This window comes from Pezoporus occidentalis, unplaced genomic scaffold (genome assembly GCF_034315485.1).
Source record: "Pezoporus occidentalis ecotype Australia unplaced genomic scaffold, CSIRO_AGI_Poc_V1 ctg7, whole genome shotgun sequence".
NCBI lineage: Eukaryota > Metazoa > Chordata > Aves > Psittaciformes > Psittacidae > Pezoporus > Pezoporus occidentalis.
In genome coordinates, this window is record NW_026916052.1 from 10,243,137 (window position 1) to 10,259,698 (window position 16,562).

General features: G+C 39.3%; 1 protein-coding gene across 1 annotated transcript in view; it reads left to right on the plus strand.

Moving 5' to 3' along the window:
* UST (uronyl 2-sulfotransferase) overlaps positions 1-16,562 on the plus strand; it is a 169,740-nt gene that overhangs the window by 131,478 nt on the left and 21,700 nt on the right. Inside the window, exons 6-7 of the mRNA XM_062641961.1 lie at positions 3,983-4,080; positions 6,269-6,426. Coding sequence (XP_062497945.1) covers positions 3,983-4,080; positions 6,269-6,426 — 256 coding nt within the window. The remainder of the gene's footprint in view (positions 1-3,982; positions 4,081-6,268; positions 6,427-16,562) is intronic.

Sequence of the window (16,562 nt, forward strand, 5' to 3'; positions counted from 1 at the left end):
GTACAGGAGTGAAGGGACAATCACCACTGGTGCAGGGGGTTGTTTGGGGACAGAAACCCATGTTCTGGTTAGCCAAATCAGTTCTGCCATTGATTCAGAGAAAACTCCAGAAACAAACTTGCCAACAAAGTTCTCAAGCTGACAAGCAGGTATTCTTTATTGCAGCACCGGGAGACACGGGGGACAGCTCCTCCTAACATGTGTCACCCCAATTGCCACACAAGCCATCCTTTCATAGCCACTGGGCATACATACGTATTCATGAGGCTACGTATGGATTACATCGTTTTCCAGAGAGTTCCTCGCATACGTACAGAATTGTGGTGGTGGTCTCTGAGGGTCGTTTACTTCCTCCAACAATCTTCATCACTTCTGGCAGCCTTTGAAGCACGCACAGTAGATGTTCATACCAGTTTAATTGGTAGCACCAGAGACATAATAATCCTCCTGTCCTCCTACTTATCAGTTAGTTTAACTGTAGCCCATCCTGGACACCTGCAGTTCCCAGATACTCCTTATCCTGTGTCCTGTTCTTTTAGACTGTTTTTTTTTCTTAAAACTATGTCAATTACAACGATTTATCTTGTGAGAATTCTCAGTATGTTCTCTAGCTGCGCTCTATTTTTTTTCTATGTGTCATGCACCTCAGTAATTTTCCATTGCTACTGTTACAAAGCCTTCAAACTTAACATTACTTAAAACTAATTCTAAAGATTTCTATATTCCATTTTGTGATTTTGTGCCCCCCTTTTGTCTCACCATCTCATGAAGCCTCTCCCCAAAGTGCCAGCTGCTTGCTCTGCAGCGTTCCACTGGTGTCCAATAGACTTGTTCAGGTTGTCATTTCTAGAGGACCATCATCCCACCCCGTCTGGCACAGATCACTCCACCTGGCAGCCCTCCTTGGGGGGGCTCAGTAGCACAATAACATGGGCTGGGAACCACTTTGCTTCAGGTGAGTTAGCAGTGCTGGTTTGGGAGGTGATGCCCATGTCACAGCCATCTGCTGCCAGTGCCATTAGCATAGATGCACAAATACCAAATCCCTCCAGAATGTGAAAGAAATAAGGTTGTCTTGCTGTTGTGTGTTACTTGAATACTCAATTGAAATTGAATTGAAACATTAAATATCACCTAGTGAAGTAAAACCACCTCTAATTGGGGTCAAAAATCTGTTGTGTTACAGTTTAGTTTCCATAAAAAATTTTCTTTGGCTGGCAATGGTGAGGGCTAGACTGTGCCGCTGACTAGCAATGCATGAAGAATAGCCTTGTGAGCAGGAGCGGTCACCCTAGACTGGGCTCACTCACTGGTTTTCCATGTTGTTTCATTTTTTTTTCCCTTTATGGAAACTTGAAAGGTATTTATTTAGGTCGCTGCTTCCTCTGTAGCCTTCATGACACACCTCAGCTTCACATCTGCAACCTTCAGACTGAAGTAAGGAGCGTTCAGTGTGGCTGGGCTGTAAGCATGGTCTCCTGGCTTCACAGAAGCTGCAATATCCCACAAGGGCAGGGCATGGAAAAACAACATGTTGTATTTTTCATTTTGGTTGTGAGAGGAAGGCTGTTTTTATGGCTTCCCATAGATAATGGATGATTCATGGAAATATATCTACAAGGGATGCCTTTATTTGAATTAGGATTCCTCATTTTAAATTTTCAGGTGTACTTATAATTGCCGTACATCCATAGTAGAATCTGGAGGTTTTGTAATTCATGGTTGTGATCCTAAGGATCAAGAAAAGGGAGTTCTCTGAAGCCAAATAATTATTTATTATTTTAAAAAACTTAGGTGTTAATTCTAGTGGGCAATGAAAACTTATTATTTCCTCCAGTACACCTAGGATTTTATAGAGGAATGAAAGAAAGCTCTCAAAGCTAAGGTCACCTTTTTTTGCAAGTGGTACAGTATTTGCTGTGAGTTAAAGAGATTAACTGAAGGAAATTGTTTATTGTTCTACAAAAAAGTACTTCAAAGTTTGCTCTCTTCAGAGAAAAGATGAATGTTTCTTGGCTGGGTGTTACTAATGAATTTTAAGTCTTATGTAGGTGTTTCTGCCTTTCAGTTAATCCATCAATTGAGGGCGAGCTGGCTTGAACATTATTTTAGGTACTCTTAGGGCAGTATTTTAGATTTTTTAAAATTCAACCAGTTTATGAATTCATTGCAGGTCTCTGCAGGTTCTTGTGGAAACTGAAAATATAGAATCATAGAATCGACTAGGTGGTAAAAAGGCCTTCAAGATCATCAAGTCCAACCTTTACACCAGGACTGTCAAGTCCACTACTAAACCGTATCAGTAAGAGCTGAAAACATCCCTGAAAAACATATCTGATGGCATCTATAGTAAGAGCACAATAAAACTTAAAGAACTGCTATTTTTAGATTTTTTTTTATATGATAGGAGGGACACATTCCCTGTGCTACCTTACTGTGCCACCAGTATGTTTCTCAGTAATATAGGATTGAGAACGGGGGGCTGGTTAGTGTCATCTCAGAGGCTTGAATGTCAAAATTCAGGCCTTGACCATAAATTTTCTCATATGTATTTAAGACAAGCCCTTATCGGTATGTTTGAATACACTGGGGGGAGAAGGGAAATCAGGTTGCTCATATTCCACATGGCAACTTTTATTTTTTTCTTTGATGACTCCTCACCATGAGATTTACTTCCCAGCCCAGGGTTTTCTGATGTTCTTATAAAATATGATATGCATGCATGTAAAACAGAGGAAGAAACGGGAATGTGCTTTAAAAAGCTTACAGACCCAAATGTGACACTACTGAAGTTAGGCATGAGGGCTGAAGTTCTGGGAAGAGCTTTTTTGCGTTGAGGTCTCAGAAGCAGATGTTGCGGCTGGAGGCCTGTACCCCATGCTGCCCTGGGAGAGCAGTGGATGCTCTCCCATGTCTCCCATGCTGCTGAGCACTGCTGTCTTCCAGAGGGCCTGTTGCCCACTGAAGTGTTCTCTGTTGCATTTTATTTACTTGATGAAGTATGGATTTGATTAGTCATTGTTTTGATACTGATGTGCATCAAGGTTATTGCATTATAAAAGCACACATCTTGAAATAAGAAAGAAGGTTTTGCAAAGATTATATCCTTTCATTTTTGCTTATTTTGTCTGCCACTTTTTTCCTTGTTCTGTACATCTCTTTGGAATCAGTGGGTCTGCCTGCAGAGTAAAGGTTGATTAGACTAGGTAAGGATAGTGCAATTCCATTGGTTTGCAGGTACTTTTATTATTGCGCTACAGTAAACGTAGAAATGGAGTACAGTTTCTCAGGGTTCAGTAACTATGCCTAGTCTTTGAAAAATGATAAATAGCTCCTAATTAGATGAACAATAAATCAGGCAAATGATAAATAATTTCTAATAAATTCTTTTCTCAGCAGGAGTTTACACAATAGGCTCAATTCTGAACATCTGATGAATGAACAGAATTGTAATCAAAAATGATGTATGTTTTTCAATCAAGAGTGAGCTGTGGAAATTACAGCTTATGTTTGATCATTCCCATCACTGAATGAAAGAGAATGGGAAAAGAAAAATTAAATAACTGTTGTCTCAATTTGATTTATTCTGGCTACTTCAGATTTTCTCCCAGGTGTATTTAGAAGTGTCTGAAAATAATCTGAATATTTAAATATAACTCAGTATGAAAGTTGATCCAGGTGCCTGGCTTTGAATCACATGGAAACCTCAATATAATAATTGTGTTATTTGCAGAAACAAAAAAGTATGTGGGTTTTGCCTTTTTTTTTTTTTTTTTCCCCTCCTGAATATTTCTAATGATATTTAGAAGTAGATACTTTGATCAGTGAATGACTTTTAAGGTATCTGGGATAACCTCAGCACAATTATTTGACTCTGGTATGACTTTAAAAAATATGAGATAAAACTCTGGTTGATAGAGAAAGGAAAATGCAGTGTTCAACCTCTCTTTCTTTAATTATTTTTTCCTTTCCTCCCCCACAGGACATTAATGTATGTATCCTTGAAAACTACCCTGAATGTTCCAATCCTAGGCTATTTTACATCATACCGTATTTCTGCGGACAGCATCCAAGATGCAGGTAAATATATACAACGTATCTCAATTTGTTCAGCAATAGCTACTGCCAGCAATTTGTCAGCCATTGGTAATAAAGAGCCAGTGGTTACTTGAAGAGAAAAGTGTAAGTGCAATGTAGCACTGAATGTGGCAACTGCATGCACGTATGTTGGCATAAGGAGGGGAATGCAAATGTACTTCTGTTCCCTTTTCTTGTTGTAATATTTGCATAATTCATTGAATCTGGACATATTTATGTGGAAATTTTTTTTCTGGGTTGGCAAGGTGAGAATGGCAATGGCCGTGTGTGCTCATTACTCATTTTACTGCACTGCAGTTCTGTAATACCAGTTTGAGCTGTGCTTAGATACTTGTATGAGGTCTGTATATGAGTAATTCCAGGTTTCTATGTCCGTGTAAGAAATAGTAATCATATTTAAAACTTGTAAAGTGCAGCCTTATACTGCTGTAATTGACCTAGCTCATTCTTAATGTCTGTTCTCATATTGCTGTATTATTGATTCTACATAGTAAACTTTAATGTAACAATATGTAAATAATTTTAGATATCTTTCTGTTTTCAAGTACTTTCATATTATCAGTCAAAGCATGTTTTTTATTAGGTTTGTTCAACTTTGAGGTATTCTATTTATTTATTGTTACTGCTTCCCCAGAGTGGGACAACTGCAGATGTTTTAAAAAATTTCTTTAAAAAGGCATACTTCTTTGGAGCAGTAATAACACATGAAAATGCTTTCCTTCTTATGTCTCAGTTTCTAAGTATCGTCGTTGTAAAATCCTGCTTTAGTTTTTCGGCATAAGTGAAGTTATGATTAAGAAGCAAAACAGATGCATGACTTCATTTTCATTACACATTTTTTCTCAATGTATTTTGGCCTCACTTGCAAATGCTTATGGTTGCATATTTAACTTGTGTGCATGAGTAATCCCATTAACAACAGTCACATACCTGAGTACTTTCACCACATAGCTCTATGAGGTTCCTAAGCACTATACTGAAGTACCATTTTGTAGCTTGATATAGATGGGTTTCCTATCATGCCCTTCCTTCAGGTACTTTGTAGTCTCACAAGAAGCTGCAAGAAGGAATTTTAAAAGATTTGTTAGGATTCTCTGGCCTTCCAGAAAACAAATCAGTGCACAGAAAGTGATAGGAAATGAAAAACCTTCTCCAGGTCTGTTCTAGCAAGAGTACGAAGCAATATGCTTTTATAAATGTTATCAAAAGACATTCTGACAAATGTTTGACTATTGCATAGAATTTGTAATAGCCTAATGGAGCCAGAGAAGAGGTGCAATCTCCAGCCACTCTCCGATAGCATATGTGACTCAGGTGTTCATCATACCAGGTGGAACCTGTGAAAAAGCTGATTTCCTTTAATTTGGGACACTGGCATTATATCCCCTATCAAAATGAATGCTGACTGCTGCTCTCAGGACATAATTAAGATAAGTTAGCCTAAGGGATTTAGGATTCTTATGCTTGTCTAACCAAATTCTGCTTCCAGGAAACTAAGAAGGAAGCATAAAGTTTTACTGGTGTTCTGCCACTTCTCCTATTGGGGGAAAAGATAGAATAACCCTAAGGTGATCTTCAGAGCAAACAAATGTGAAATCTGTAGCTGAGCCAACAGGGCTGTCAGGGGTAATGAAAGGGAAAGGGAAGCTCATGGAGACTTTGGCAGAAGTTAAAAGGAAGGACAAGGTGGGAAACAGGCCAGTAGCCTCCTGTGTAGTACTCACTGAGTAACAGCAGGCAGTGGTTGCTTGCAACAGTTCTCCTGATGTGGTTCAGGGACACTGCCACACTTTAGCACCCTTCATCACCTAGGGCAGTCATCCTCCTGTGAGACAGGTCATGCTTCTGAGTTGAAATACAGGAGTTCACAAGTCTGAGTGTACGGACAACTTGGTGAGAGATGTCTTCAGAATGGAGTATTTCCACACATTGATTAATGTCCTTCTAATGTGATCATGTTTTCACATGCCAAACCAATTCTAGATGTACAGGAAAGCTCAGTAAGCCACTCGGGTTTGGTGGGGGCTTTTTATGCTCTGTTGGAAGTGCAGCACGAAATATTTTTTTATTCAGTTGTGTCCTTGGCTTGAATTTCTGAAATGAATGCATATTTAAACTTTTCTTTCCCCCTCCTCTTTTCCCTTTCTCTCCTTCCATTAATTTCATACAGGGAGCCTGGTGAATGGGCCCTTGAAAGAGCAAAGCTGAACGTTAATGAGAATTTCCTGCTTGTGGGCATTCTGGAGGAGTTGGAGGATGTGCTGCTTTTATTAGAAAGATTCTTACCTCATTATTTCAAGGATGTGCTTAGCATCTACAAAAACCCAGGTAACTTTTTCCATTAAAAAGCTATTTTTACAGAAACTTTGGCAAAATCTGCAAGGCTGCTGAAAGGTCCGTGTTTGTCTTGTTTAGTCAGTGAAGAGATTTATCTCCCTTTCAGGGAGCAGATATGATTGATGGGGTATGCATATTCTCTTTTTTTCTCAATGTCGCTGTGTAGTTTTCATTCCCAGGCAAGCACTTAGTGCTCCAGGGACCTTGTCATATGCCAGAAAGCTTCCCGTTTACCACTGGAGTGGCTTTCTTGTCTTTTAATTCTGTCATACTCAGCTGTCAAATAATACCGTCAAAATATTCTCAAAATGGTGTCAGCAATATCTACATAAGTAAACCTGCAAGAAGTGGTTTGGGGGGCTGGGCACTTTGGAGATTCTCTAGCACCAGGATATTTATTTTCCCTCAACCTTGACTAAGAGTTGAAACGAAATGAACCTTCAGATAAGGTTCTGAGTTCAGGAACTGAGTTTAGGTAAAGTACAAAGAAGAATGTGTATTTATGGCATGCTGAGGAAAAAGACTTGGGATACTTGAGTAGAGAAATGAAAACAGAGAGCACCTAATCTACCCCTTAATTTGCATTCTGCAGTCAATCTGAAAGGGTTCCGTCTTCCCTGCATCAGTCCATTCCTCCCAATGCTTATTCATTGCTGGCTTCGTTAGAAGGCAGTCTTGTGTCCTATACCTAAACCAGGAAACATTATGCTTCTGTGGGGCTGTCCATGTCATTCCAGCAGAACTGATTTCCTGCTTACATTTGGTTGGGCTATCAACATCATATGAACCAGGGTGGGGTAAAAATTCCCTTCTTGCTTGGTGCAAGAAGGTTGCATTCATGTCAGTGTGAAATGCCTACAGCCACTGAAACGTGTGTTTTGTACCAAGTTGTGTATTAAAAACACATGGATCTAACATTTAATTTTGTTTGTAATGCATGCAGATGATGGTTGGCTTTTGACTGAGAACAGCTATCACAGTAAAATGTCACTTGGGAGAAATCATGGGTTTCTGTCTGTAACCAGGAATTTTGGGTGACTGTCCACCAATCCCTGCCCCCGGGATGCATCTTTGAAGATTTTGTTTTTAACAATGATACAGATATTACAGGGAAAGCATGGCATTCCTCCCCTGAACATGATTTCACTGAGTCATTATCTGCTTTCAATAAAACAGTTAAGGCAGAAGGGGTGTGTGTGTTACTTTGTTCTGGTGCTGTATCCAGCCATAAACCTGTTTTGTTCAATAACAGGCATAAGAAGAGCATGGTGTGGTACTGACATTAGAACAGTGCCCAGGTTTGGAAAAGAGTTATTTCTCTTTTCTTTGTAAATTAAAAACAAAAAAAGGCCTATGTTTGTAGCATGTGGAAGTTTTCCTAAAGATTTAGTCTCCAAGGTTTTCCCATGGGAATGTTAAACAAGAGAGAAGCAGGGGATCAATAGAAAGATGCTCTTTTTGCAATGAGCAGACTTTTCTTTGGGACTCTGTAGGACTTCCTCAGTTGTCCTGTTCACCATAGATTTTCACTTCTTGTACAATGGGGGAAGCTAACAGCACACAGGGTCTTGATTTTCATCAGGTGTGAAATAAGCAGTCTCCTGGAATCATGAAGTGCTTGATGATCTTTCTCTTCTCTGTGGTTATTCCAGTGTCCAGGGTAGATTTAACACCTTATTTCAGGACAGTGATTTCCTTTGGGAGTGCACATGTAAGGCTGGTGTTGTGTCATGTCTGAAGATTAACCTCTTCAGTATTCCCCATGCGGATTAAACTTCTGTTTTACTTTTCCCATTCACTTATTGACAAAGAAAAAATAGAAAGGAAATGGTCTCCTTGTGTTGACTCCCTCCTTTTTTCATACATGCCTATGTTTGGAGGTTTTTTTCAGTCAATTATTTTCAGGTTATTTCTGAGTTGGTGCTAATGCTTAGGAAAAACTTAACAGAATCAGCCAGGGAAAAAAAAAAATTCCAAGTGCTGTGCAACAAATCCTGCATCATTCTCCTAAGAACACTGTAGACCTGATCTGCAACACCCTCTGCTGTTGCATCATAAAGTGCTGGGAAGAAGAGATGTTACTCTGCCCAGCTGCGTGGCGACCTTTTGTTGTAACTAATACTTGCAGATTAAATCTATACAATTGACAAGGTTTGCCTTCTGACCTGCTGTTCCACCCAAGATACTCTTACAGCAGTCTCTCCTTTTTTCACATAAAGAAAATAAAGGTTTTCCAGAACTTATCTTTTATCAGTTGAATACATTGACATGAGAAAAGGACAGTGAAAGGTGATTTCATTTCCAGGTCAGTGAATCTCTGCACTGAAGTCCACTGCAGTAAGAGTTTCTGGATTAGACACAGTTCAAAAACTGGATTTGTAGAGCTGCTTTGAAGTAGAAAGTAACTGAAGGAAGGCAATTTCCATCCAGTGTTGCCTTAGTAGATTATATAGATTAGAAACCAGAGTAGAGCATTGGTGATTGCTGTCCCACCATCATCATAATATAAACAAAATGAAAAACAGCTACCTATCATTTTAGGAAGCAAACTGCTGAATGTTATGAAACCCACGAAATCATGTGTGCATTGAAAATATATCTACAGGAGTTCTGGGTTAAACCCTTTCTTCTTCCCAAACCTGGGACTCACCTCCTTTGTTACAGGTGCTTTGGGTGGTCACCAGATCACTACAGCTCCCATCCAAGAGCAGCTGTTAATACTGGGAGCCTTCACTGTAGGTTGCTGCTAATAGAAATCAGGAGATCTGGAAACTTTTTTCTAATGTCTTTCTTTTAACTATGCAAGCCATATTCAAGCCTTTTTATTTCTTCTGTGCCTAGTAAAATTTCTCATCCGAGACAGCATGTAACAACATTTATTAAGGAACTCTTGCTCAGAGTCCTCCTAGCTGGAAAACAAAATCAGTAGCCTTTTTACCTTCAAGAACATTTTGCAGCTATTGTTCTGAAGCACAAGGTCAGTATAACAGTGACTCTACTGATCAGAGAGATAATGGAACATTTACATGAGAGAGCACAGAGTGTGTGTGTGTCTGTATATGTAATGACAAAGGTAACTGCTTAATCCAGACGTGAGTGCTATTGCTGGTGATGCTAATCATTTATTATACATAAGATGGCAGAAAGAAACTGAAGAAAGGTAAAATATAAAAATAAAAAATAAAAACTGAAATAAAAAGAGTTGCCTTGTTTGGACATTATCACTAACAGTTGGTTATTGAGATATTTAATATGTTTTGCTTGCCAGCTGCTGTGTATTTGTTCCCTGATGGCTATTTCTTTTCAATGGTGTCACATCTGAAACACACACCAATTTTTCTCAAAAGTTGTGAGTTTTAAAAAGTTGGCAGTTCTTCATGACAGGAAATTTTAGTGTCAGAGGACACCAGGAATATAATTTTATTCATTGCATTAATAAAAATGTTGTGTTTAGCTAATCCCTATGTCAAATATTTTGACTTCTGTGGTTTATATCAATGTGCAAAACAATGTGAAAGTTCTTTGTGGTGCTAAAGCTTTCATTGGAACCAATCTGGTTTTATCGTGCAGAATATTTTAGAGCTACAGGCTTCCTGTTTTTCTCCTTTTCCTCTCTCTCTTTGAAATTAAGTATTTTCTTAATGTTGGCTCTCTTTTTGATGTCTGTCTTGTCTAAAGTGACAAACTCTTCCTGCCTTGACAGCTAGAACTACCCCTGACATGAGATCAAAAGGGAAGAGTGGGGGTCAGGGGTGGCAGACAGATTAGGGGATAGATAAATGGATCGATAGATGGGTAGAATAAGTAATAATAATAATAATAATGGTAATGATAAAAGATCTTGCTGTGTTTAGTAGATTTCTTTGCTAATACAATAAAATTTGCTCCAATTTTTTTCTTTCTTTTTTGCCTAGCATTGGAGCATATAAGGACCAGTTGGAGAGCCTTGGATTATATTTACTTAAAATTTGGAATTTTTCCTTAACTCTTTGAAAGGCCTGAAATAGCTATAGCATAACTTTACATCTCCCCTCACTTTCAGGAGCACAACTGATGGAAAAATAATTGGTCAGTCCTGTTCATTTTTGCTAGTCCTGTGCATTTTTGCTGGCTATAGCTCACTTTGGTAGCCTGGCTGGTGGCCAGAATACTTACACAGTTTCTTTTGAAATGGGTGATTGTTGGTTTTGTATCCTGGTGGGTTTAAGTGGTAGAAAAGTACACCTTATCTATAGACAGCAAAACATGGATTTTTTTTTTTTTCTGCCTTGTCAAATTCTGCAGTATGGGGTAAAAGTTTACAGGATGTCAAAGAATAGGCTATAAAATGATCTTCTATTACCCATATCCTCTCACCTTTCTGCAGGAGTTCATAAATTTTCTTTGGCACCTGGAGCCCTATAAAAAAAAACCCTTCCCAATACCAGGGAAAGAAAAAAAAAATGTTTCCTGAAAGTTGTGTTTTGCATGGAGAATGTGGACATCTTAGTCTAAAGCAAGAAGATTGGTTTAAGCTTTTCAAACAGTGAATTTTATTGAGCGAAATTCCTCACACTGTCAGCTGGAAGAAAATATATTGTACAGGTAAACCGTAAAATGTGCTTTTTTGTGAAAATGTTATTCTCCAGAAGAATCACATTTACAGGGAACATTTTAAGCTGTAGTAGTAATATCCTGGGTAGTACAATCCTGCTGATTTTTTAAATCCGTTCTGTTCATGAATGCTAGTGAGTCTTGACATTTTCTGTTTATAAGCTTCCCCTTCTCTTTAACCTTAGTAAGGAGAGAGATGCTGACATTTGTCTTTTTTGCAAGGCTGAAATCCCATGAGGTAGATGATGAAGCCTTATTCGAAGGAGTTAGGAAAAGGGTGGAAGTCTTGCATAGTGCCGAAGGTTGCTGCTGTGCCAGGGCAGCACTGAAGATGGGGCATGCCTTCCCATGGTTCCTGTGCTGGAAGTGGAAAAGAACATGTTCCCACTCCTTGTCAAAACAAAACTCTTTGCAAGTGGAGAAGGGTGAGAAAGGCTTTTCTTTCTTTCCTTATCCCCCCTTCCAGGCCATCACTTTGTTAGTAGTGCTCCCTGTTGTCTTAGGTAGGTAGATATCTTTAGTACTAAATTCTTGTGGCAGCTTTTCTCCCACCGTTTTCTTGGGCTGCTCTGGCAAGATGTGGATGCTGTGCATTTGGAAATGCTCTGGAACTGAAAGTTATTGCTGGAAAAGTTGCTGTGATAGAAAGAAAGCAAAAGGAGGGCTGGAAGATCCCACTGCTCTTTTTTCCCTCTGAGAAACTGTAATTTCTAGTGTTCGCCAGCAAAACCTCCAAGAGCAAAAATTCTGGGTAAGAAATGTTGAAAGAAGTCTGATGGAGGAGAGGCAGTGGTTTTTGTGCAGTGTCTTAAATAGTGATCATCTTATATTGTGTCTTTGTTCAGCACAAAATGAAAGGAAAGGAAAAATTAGGTCATGTGATGTGCAGTTTCTAATAGTCTGCTGTTTCTCATGCCCTGTATTTCCTGGACAAGGTTGTGACTGATATGTAGAAAGAGAATATATTTGCTCATCTCTGATGCGCAAATACACAACCCTTCTCTCTCTCACAAGCATCTGCACTCTTGATGTGAGAATAAAAGCAGCTTGGATTAAGTTTATATAAGATTTTTTTGTATCACTTCCTTACATCTGCTACTTTCTTAAAACAGAATCTGGGAAAACTTCAAATACATTCAAATGTTCAAAACCTTTGGAGACTCCAAACATGCTGATTTTTCACCTCACACTCCAAAGCAGCTTGGCGCTTTCCCTAAATAATATTCTCAGGAGGAATTTCTGTCTATGAAAGTTTTCTGCAGAAGAGGAAAATTCTAAATTTCACATAGAGGTAAAACGTGAGGTTGGACCTGGGGAGTAGTTAACTGTATAATGCTTCTGCGGCATGTTCCCATCCGTTATATGGAGCAAACTGTATGCGTGACTTAGAAAGTTTTGTCCAGAAGGTGGTGTAATCTCCCTGCTTGTTCAGGACTTTCAGGGACTTGAACATAGTGCTAGTGGTAACAGCACATGTGAATTTACATTCTGCCTGGGTGGCGGTTTCTTCTTTATCACCCAACATCCTGTTCTGAAAATAGAAAATAAAAATAGGAAATGTGAACAAACCGTTCTTCTCCCTCTGAAGTCTGAACTGTCAAAATTACATAGAAGAACACTCTAAAACAATGTGTATGGTAAAATGGGCAGTTTAAGCTCCAGGAAAAGTTTTAATTACACGTTTTGTTTCTTGTAAAACAAATTCCCACTTCTCTGTGTGCAAAAAAGGCAGGGAAAGAGGAATAGTCCCCGTGCATATCCCCAAGGGTGTTTGCTCCCAGTTAGGTCGATAGCATCTAGGACATTCTGTGCATTTATTCAGCTCTCTGTTTTGTTTTATAAAGCTGAAGGTATTATCAAAAGCTGCAGATACCTCATTTAGCTCTTCACACATGAAAATACAGTGTTTGGAGAGCAGGGACAAAACCAGACTGCCTGCTCTGGGATGCCTTGAAGTTACTGGATGCACCAATCAGTGATAAGCACAATCAGTGGAAATCTTCTTTCCTTCTCCAGTGCCATAAAAGGAAAAGATGTTGTTTTCTGTCTTTCAGAGCTTTCAAATCCCATTTTGACTGAATTAAGCAGTTTTAAGAATAGGAGCTCTTGGAAGGATTTGAGCACTTTGGGGCTTTCTCATGACTCCATGTTTTTCAAAAGATCCATTAGGTCTTTGGGAGATTTGCCTCAGAAGCACAAGCTTCTCTGTTGCAAGTCCTGCAGCAAAGATTGGCAGCTCATAACAGCTGTGGTTCTTGTTCTGCTGAGGAAGGTGAAGCCACTCCAGACTGTGTGTTGCATGAGAGACAGAATTATGGCACCAAAAGATTTATCTAAGATAGCATCAGTCTCAATGCTGAAATATGAGCAACAGTAAAGGTGTGGCAAGAGAGTTAGGCATGGCTTTCCAAGCCCATGTGGAGCTTGTACACACCCAGGCTCAAGTTTTCTGTAGTTACGATTCCCTACTGGCTGGAGTTAGCCCATATGTGCATGGTCATGCAGCAGAGTTTTTACATAAAAATACATCTTGTGGTCCAAAATGAATGCACATTTTGAGATAAGTGATGTAGCTGACAGTCTGCTGTGACATTGACACTTTGGGTAGATCTGCTCCCTGAGCTCATGGTGCGGGGAAGTGTGATTTACAGGTCTATCTGCCAGACATATTACTATGGTTCTGCTTTCTTCTAGAGTCAAGATGGGTGGTTGACTTTATAAGTGCAGCAGCAGCAGCAATAAACACTTAGATCAGGTGAGAAATTGGCATATTTTATGTTGCCAGGGGATAGAGGGCATAGAGCATGGTTTGTGAACTGAAAGAATGAAGAGGGCAATGTTGATCCACAGTGCCTCTGCCCAGCACTTCTGGCATTTGAGAGGGCTGGCCACCTTCCAGATCTCACCACTGAATATGGAAGAGAAGGATATGGTTTATCTGCTTGCCAGTTACAATGCAGATTTTTAAAACCTTATTTTAGGCTTGGATTTTCACGTGAGTTGAGTTTATAAAGGCTCTTCTTGGAAGTGAGTTGTACTGCCAGGTGAAGCCCATGTTCCCTTAAAGTCATCCTTTGAAAAACCTAGATCAGATGTTTCTCTTCAAAAGTTTCTGGTCAATTGAGCTCAGAGACTGGCTCTGACAATGTATTGTCACCACCACCAACAATGTGTTGTAGAGATAGGCTAAGTATTTTTTCATAGAATTACAGAATCTTTCCTTTCTTTGTGCTATAATACATGTTGTATATACGGTGCTTGTGCTCTGCAGTCTGCTACCTTTTTCCTACACATCTTCACTACCTTTTTCATATTGCTATTTCCTGTTGACTGGCAAGGTCTTTACTTGAAGCCAAACACGCATTACTTTTTTGCATGGTCTTGTCTGAGCCTTTCCATCATGAGCAGTTTCCCTTCTCTAAACTTGCTGTATAATGCATTTATACCTGCAGGATTATGGAGGCTGAGACCACCTCTGGCATTGTCTTCATCATTTAGTGCAATTCCAAAAGACTTCAGCCTCCATATTTTTCATTTCATCCCACATCTTCATGATGCTTGCATTGTTTCAATTTCCTTTCATCAGACCTGTTGATGGGCTGTCAGGTTTTGGACTAAAACCACACTGGTGTAATTTCATACTTTGTGCAGTTAAAAAAAAAAACTTATTTGTGGTCTAAATCGCAGGGGGCAACCAGCCAAACCCTTGTATCCCACGTATCAAGAATTCATGTGATTTTTTTTGTGTCAGGAGATCATGTTGAAGGGTTCATGCTGGTATCTTTCAAGCAACTGTCAGGTTTATCTAATAAGCATATCAGTCACTAAAGATGTATTTTGTAAGAGTGCTCCTGCTATTCATCTGAGGTTGATTCCCTGATGCATCTTTTGGATATCTCCTGTTCCTAATATAACAAAATGAAAAACCCATGGACAAGAAGCTTTGTTAAAGCTCTGGCACAGAGGGAAAGCTGCATTCAGATTCAGTGTTAGCTATATCTCATAAATAATCCCGGGTCACTGAAGGCAAAACACCACAAACATTTTAATGACAGACAATTAAAGCTTGCAATGACAGTTCATTCCTTCTTGACTAACTTACTAAATAACATCATAATACTTTTTTAATCAGTAACATTCCAGCTAAACCTCTGTTACGGCTTCTGCTTTAAAAATAGCATTTGAATGAAAATTATGGCAGTAACAGATTATGCAAATTGCTTCTTTGACAACTTTGACCTCTATTCAGGCAACAGAAGGCATAGAGGACAAGGCAGAGCCGTAAATCCCAGTTAATAGGCCTGCTTCTGTTCCCAGCTGCAGCTACAGCATATTTGCATGGGTCTTCATTTCACCTACACGTAATCAAGCAAGTTGCACAAGGTGACTGAGGCTGGAATCTGGAAAACTTTTGTTAATCATAATACAAAAACAACTGAGAATTTAGGTCAGTTATCATTGTGTCCCACAGTATGTTTTCAGGGTCAGTGTTCAGGGCGAAACATCTTTTAACTGAAAACTGGGCATTTTTGGCATGGAAGACACAAGAGCAGTATGGAGAAGATCACAGAGCTCACTGTTCACATTGCTTTTTAGGAGCATAATATTTTCAGTTTTCAAAAAAAGTCTGTTGTATTTTTCCGTCACACTAATTTTAAGTCCTGCCTATTGTTGTCAATGATAGAATAGGCTTCAGGTTAAACTGATTATGCATATCTGTGAGGCATCTTGCAAGAACAATGGCAGTACCATGAGCCAATAGCTTGGATGGCTCAGAAATGTTTTGGAAAATATTAAAGTAATTACAAAAAAAGAAATTTAACTATAAAAACGCTTTTACCTGTATTTTTTGGACAGTAGAGACAAGCAGCCATTCCTAAGGAATTAATTGGGGTTTCACATAAGCAGTGTGATTTATAATCTAGTTTTTACAGTGATACAAATGAGCTGCTGTAATAATTAAAATGCTGTAATAATTAAAATGAGGAAAACATCAAAGAGTATAAATTCTGACAAGTTAGGTGTGAAATTATAGCAAGGCATTTTCTGGCATGCAGCTAGCTAAAAGCATTAAAGCTAAAAGGCTTATTTCAACTACATCAGAACTAGGTTCTAGAACTAGAACTGGCTGGGAAGAGGAAGACAGAAAATAGCTGGGAGAAATGGAGGGGGGCACTCACAGGGAAGAGACATACCCAGAGAACATCTGCAAATAGAGCAGTTACTCCCAGAGGACACAGTGTATTGAGCTCTAAGTCATTTTAAGACCACTGTTACCGCTGTTAGAAAAGGGAAAGAATTAGTAGAATAAATTCCAGCAAAGTGCAGTGCTGGCCCTTGATTACAAAGTGGTAAGAATTAAAATGAAGGAGATAGATTAGCAGTGTAACTCTCAGCTGCTACAGGAGTCCTTCTGGTATGTCTCCCAGCCAGTGCTCCTGAGGGGATAATCTGCTCCCTTGCACACAGCTTCACACCATGCCTATGTTCCTTCCTCCAAGCCCCTTTGCTTTACCTGCCCTGCAGGCAGTTTG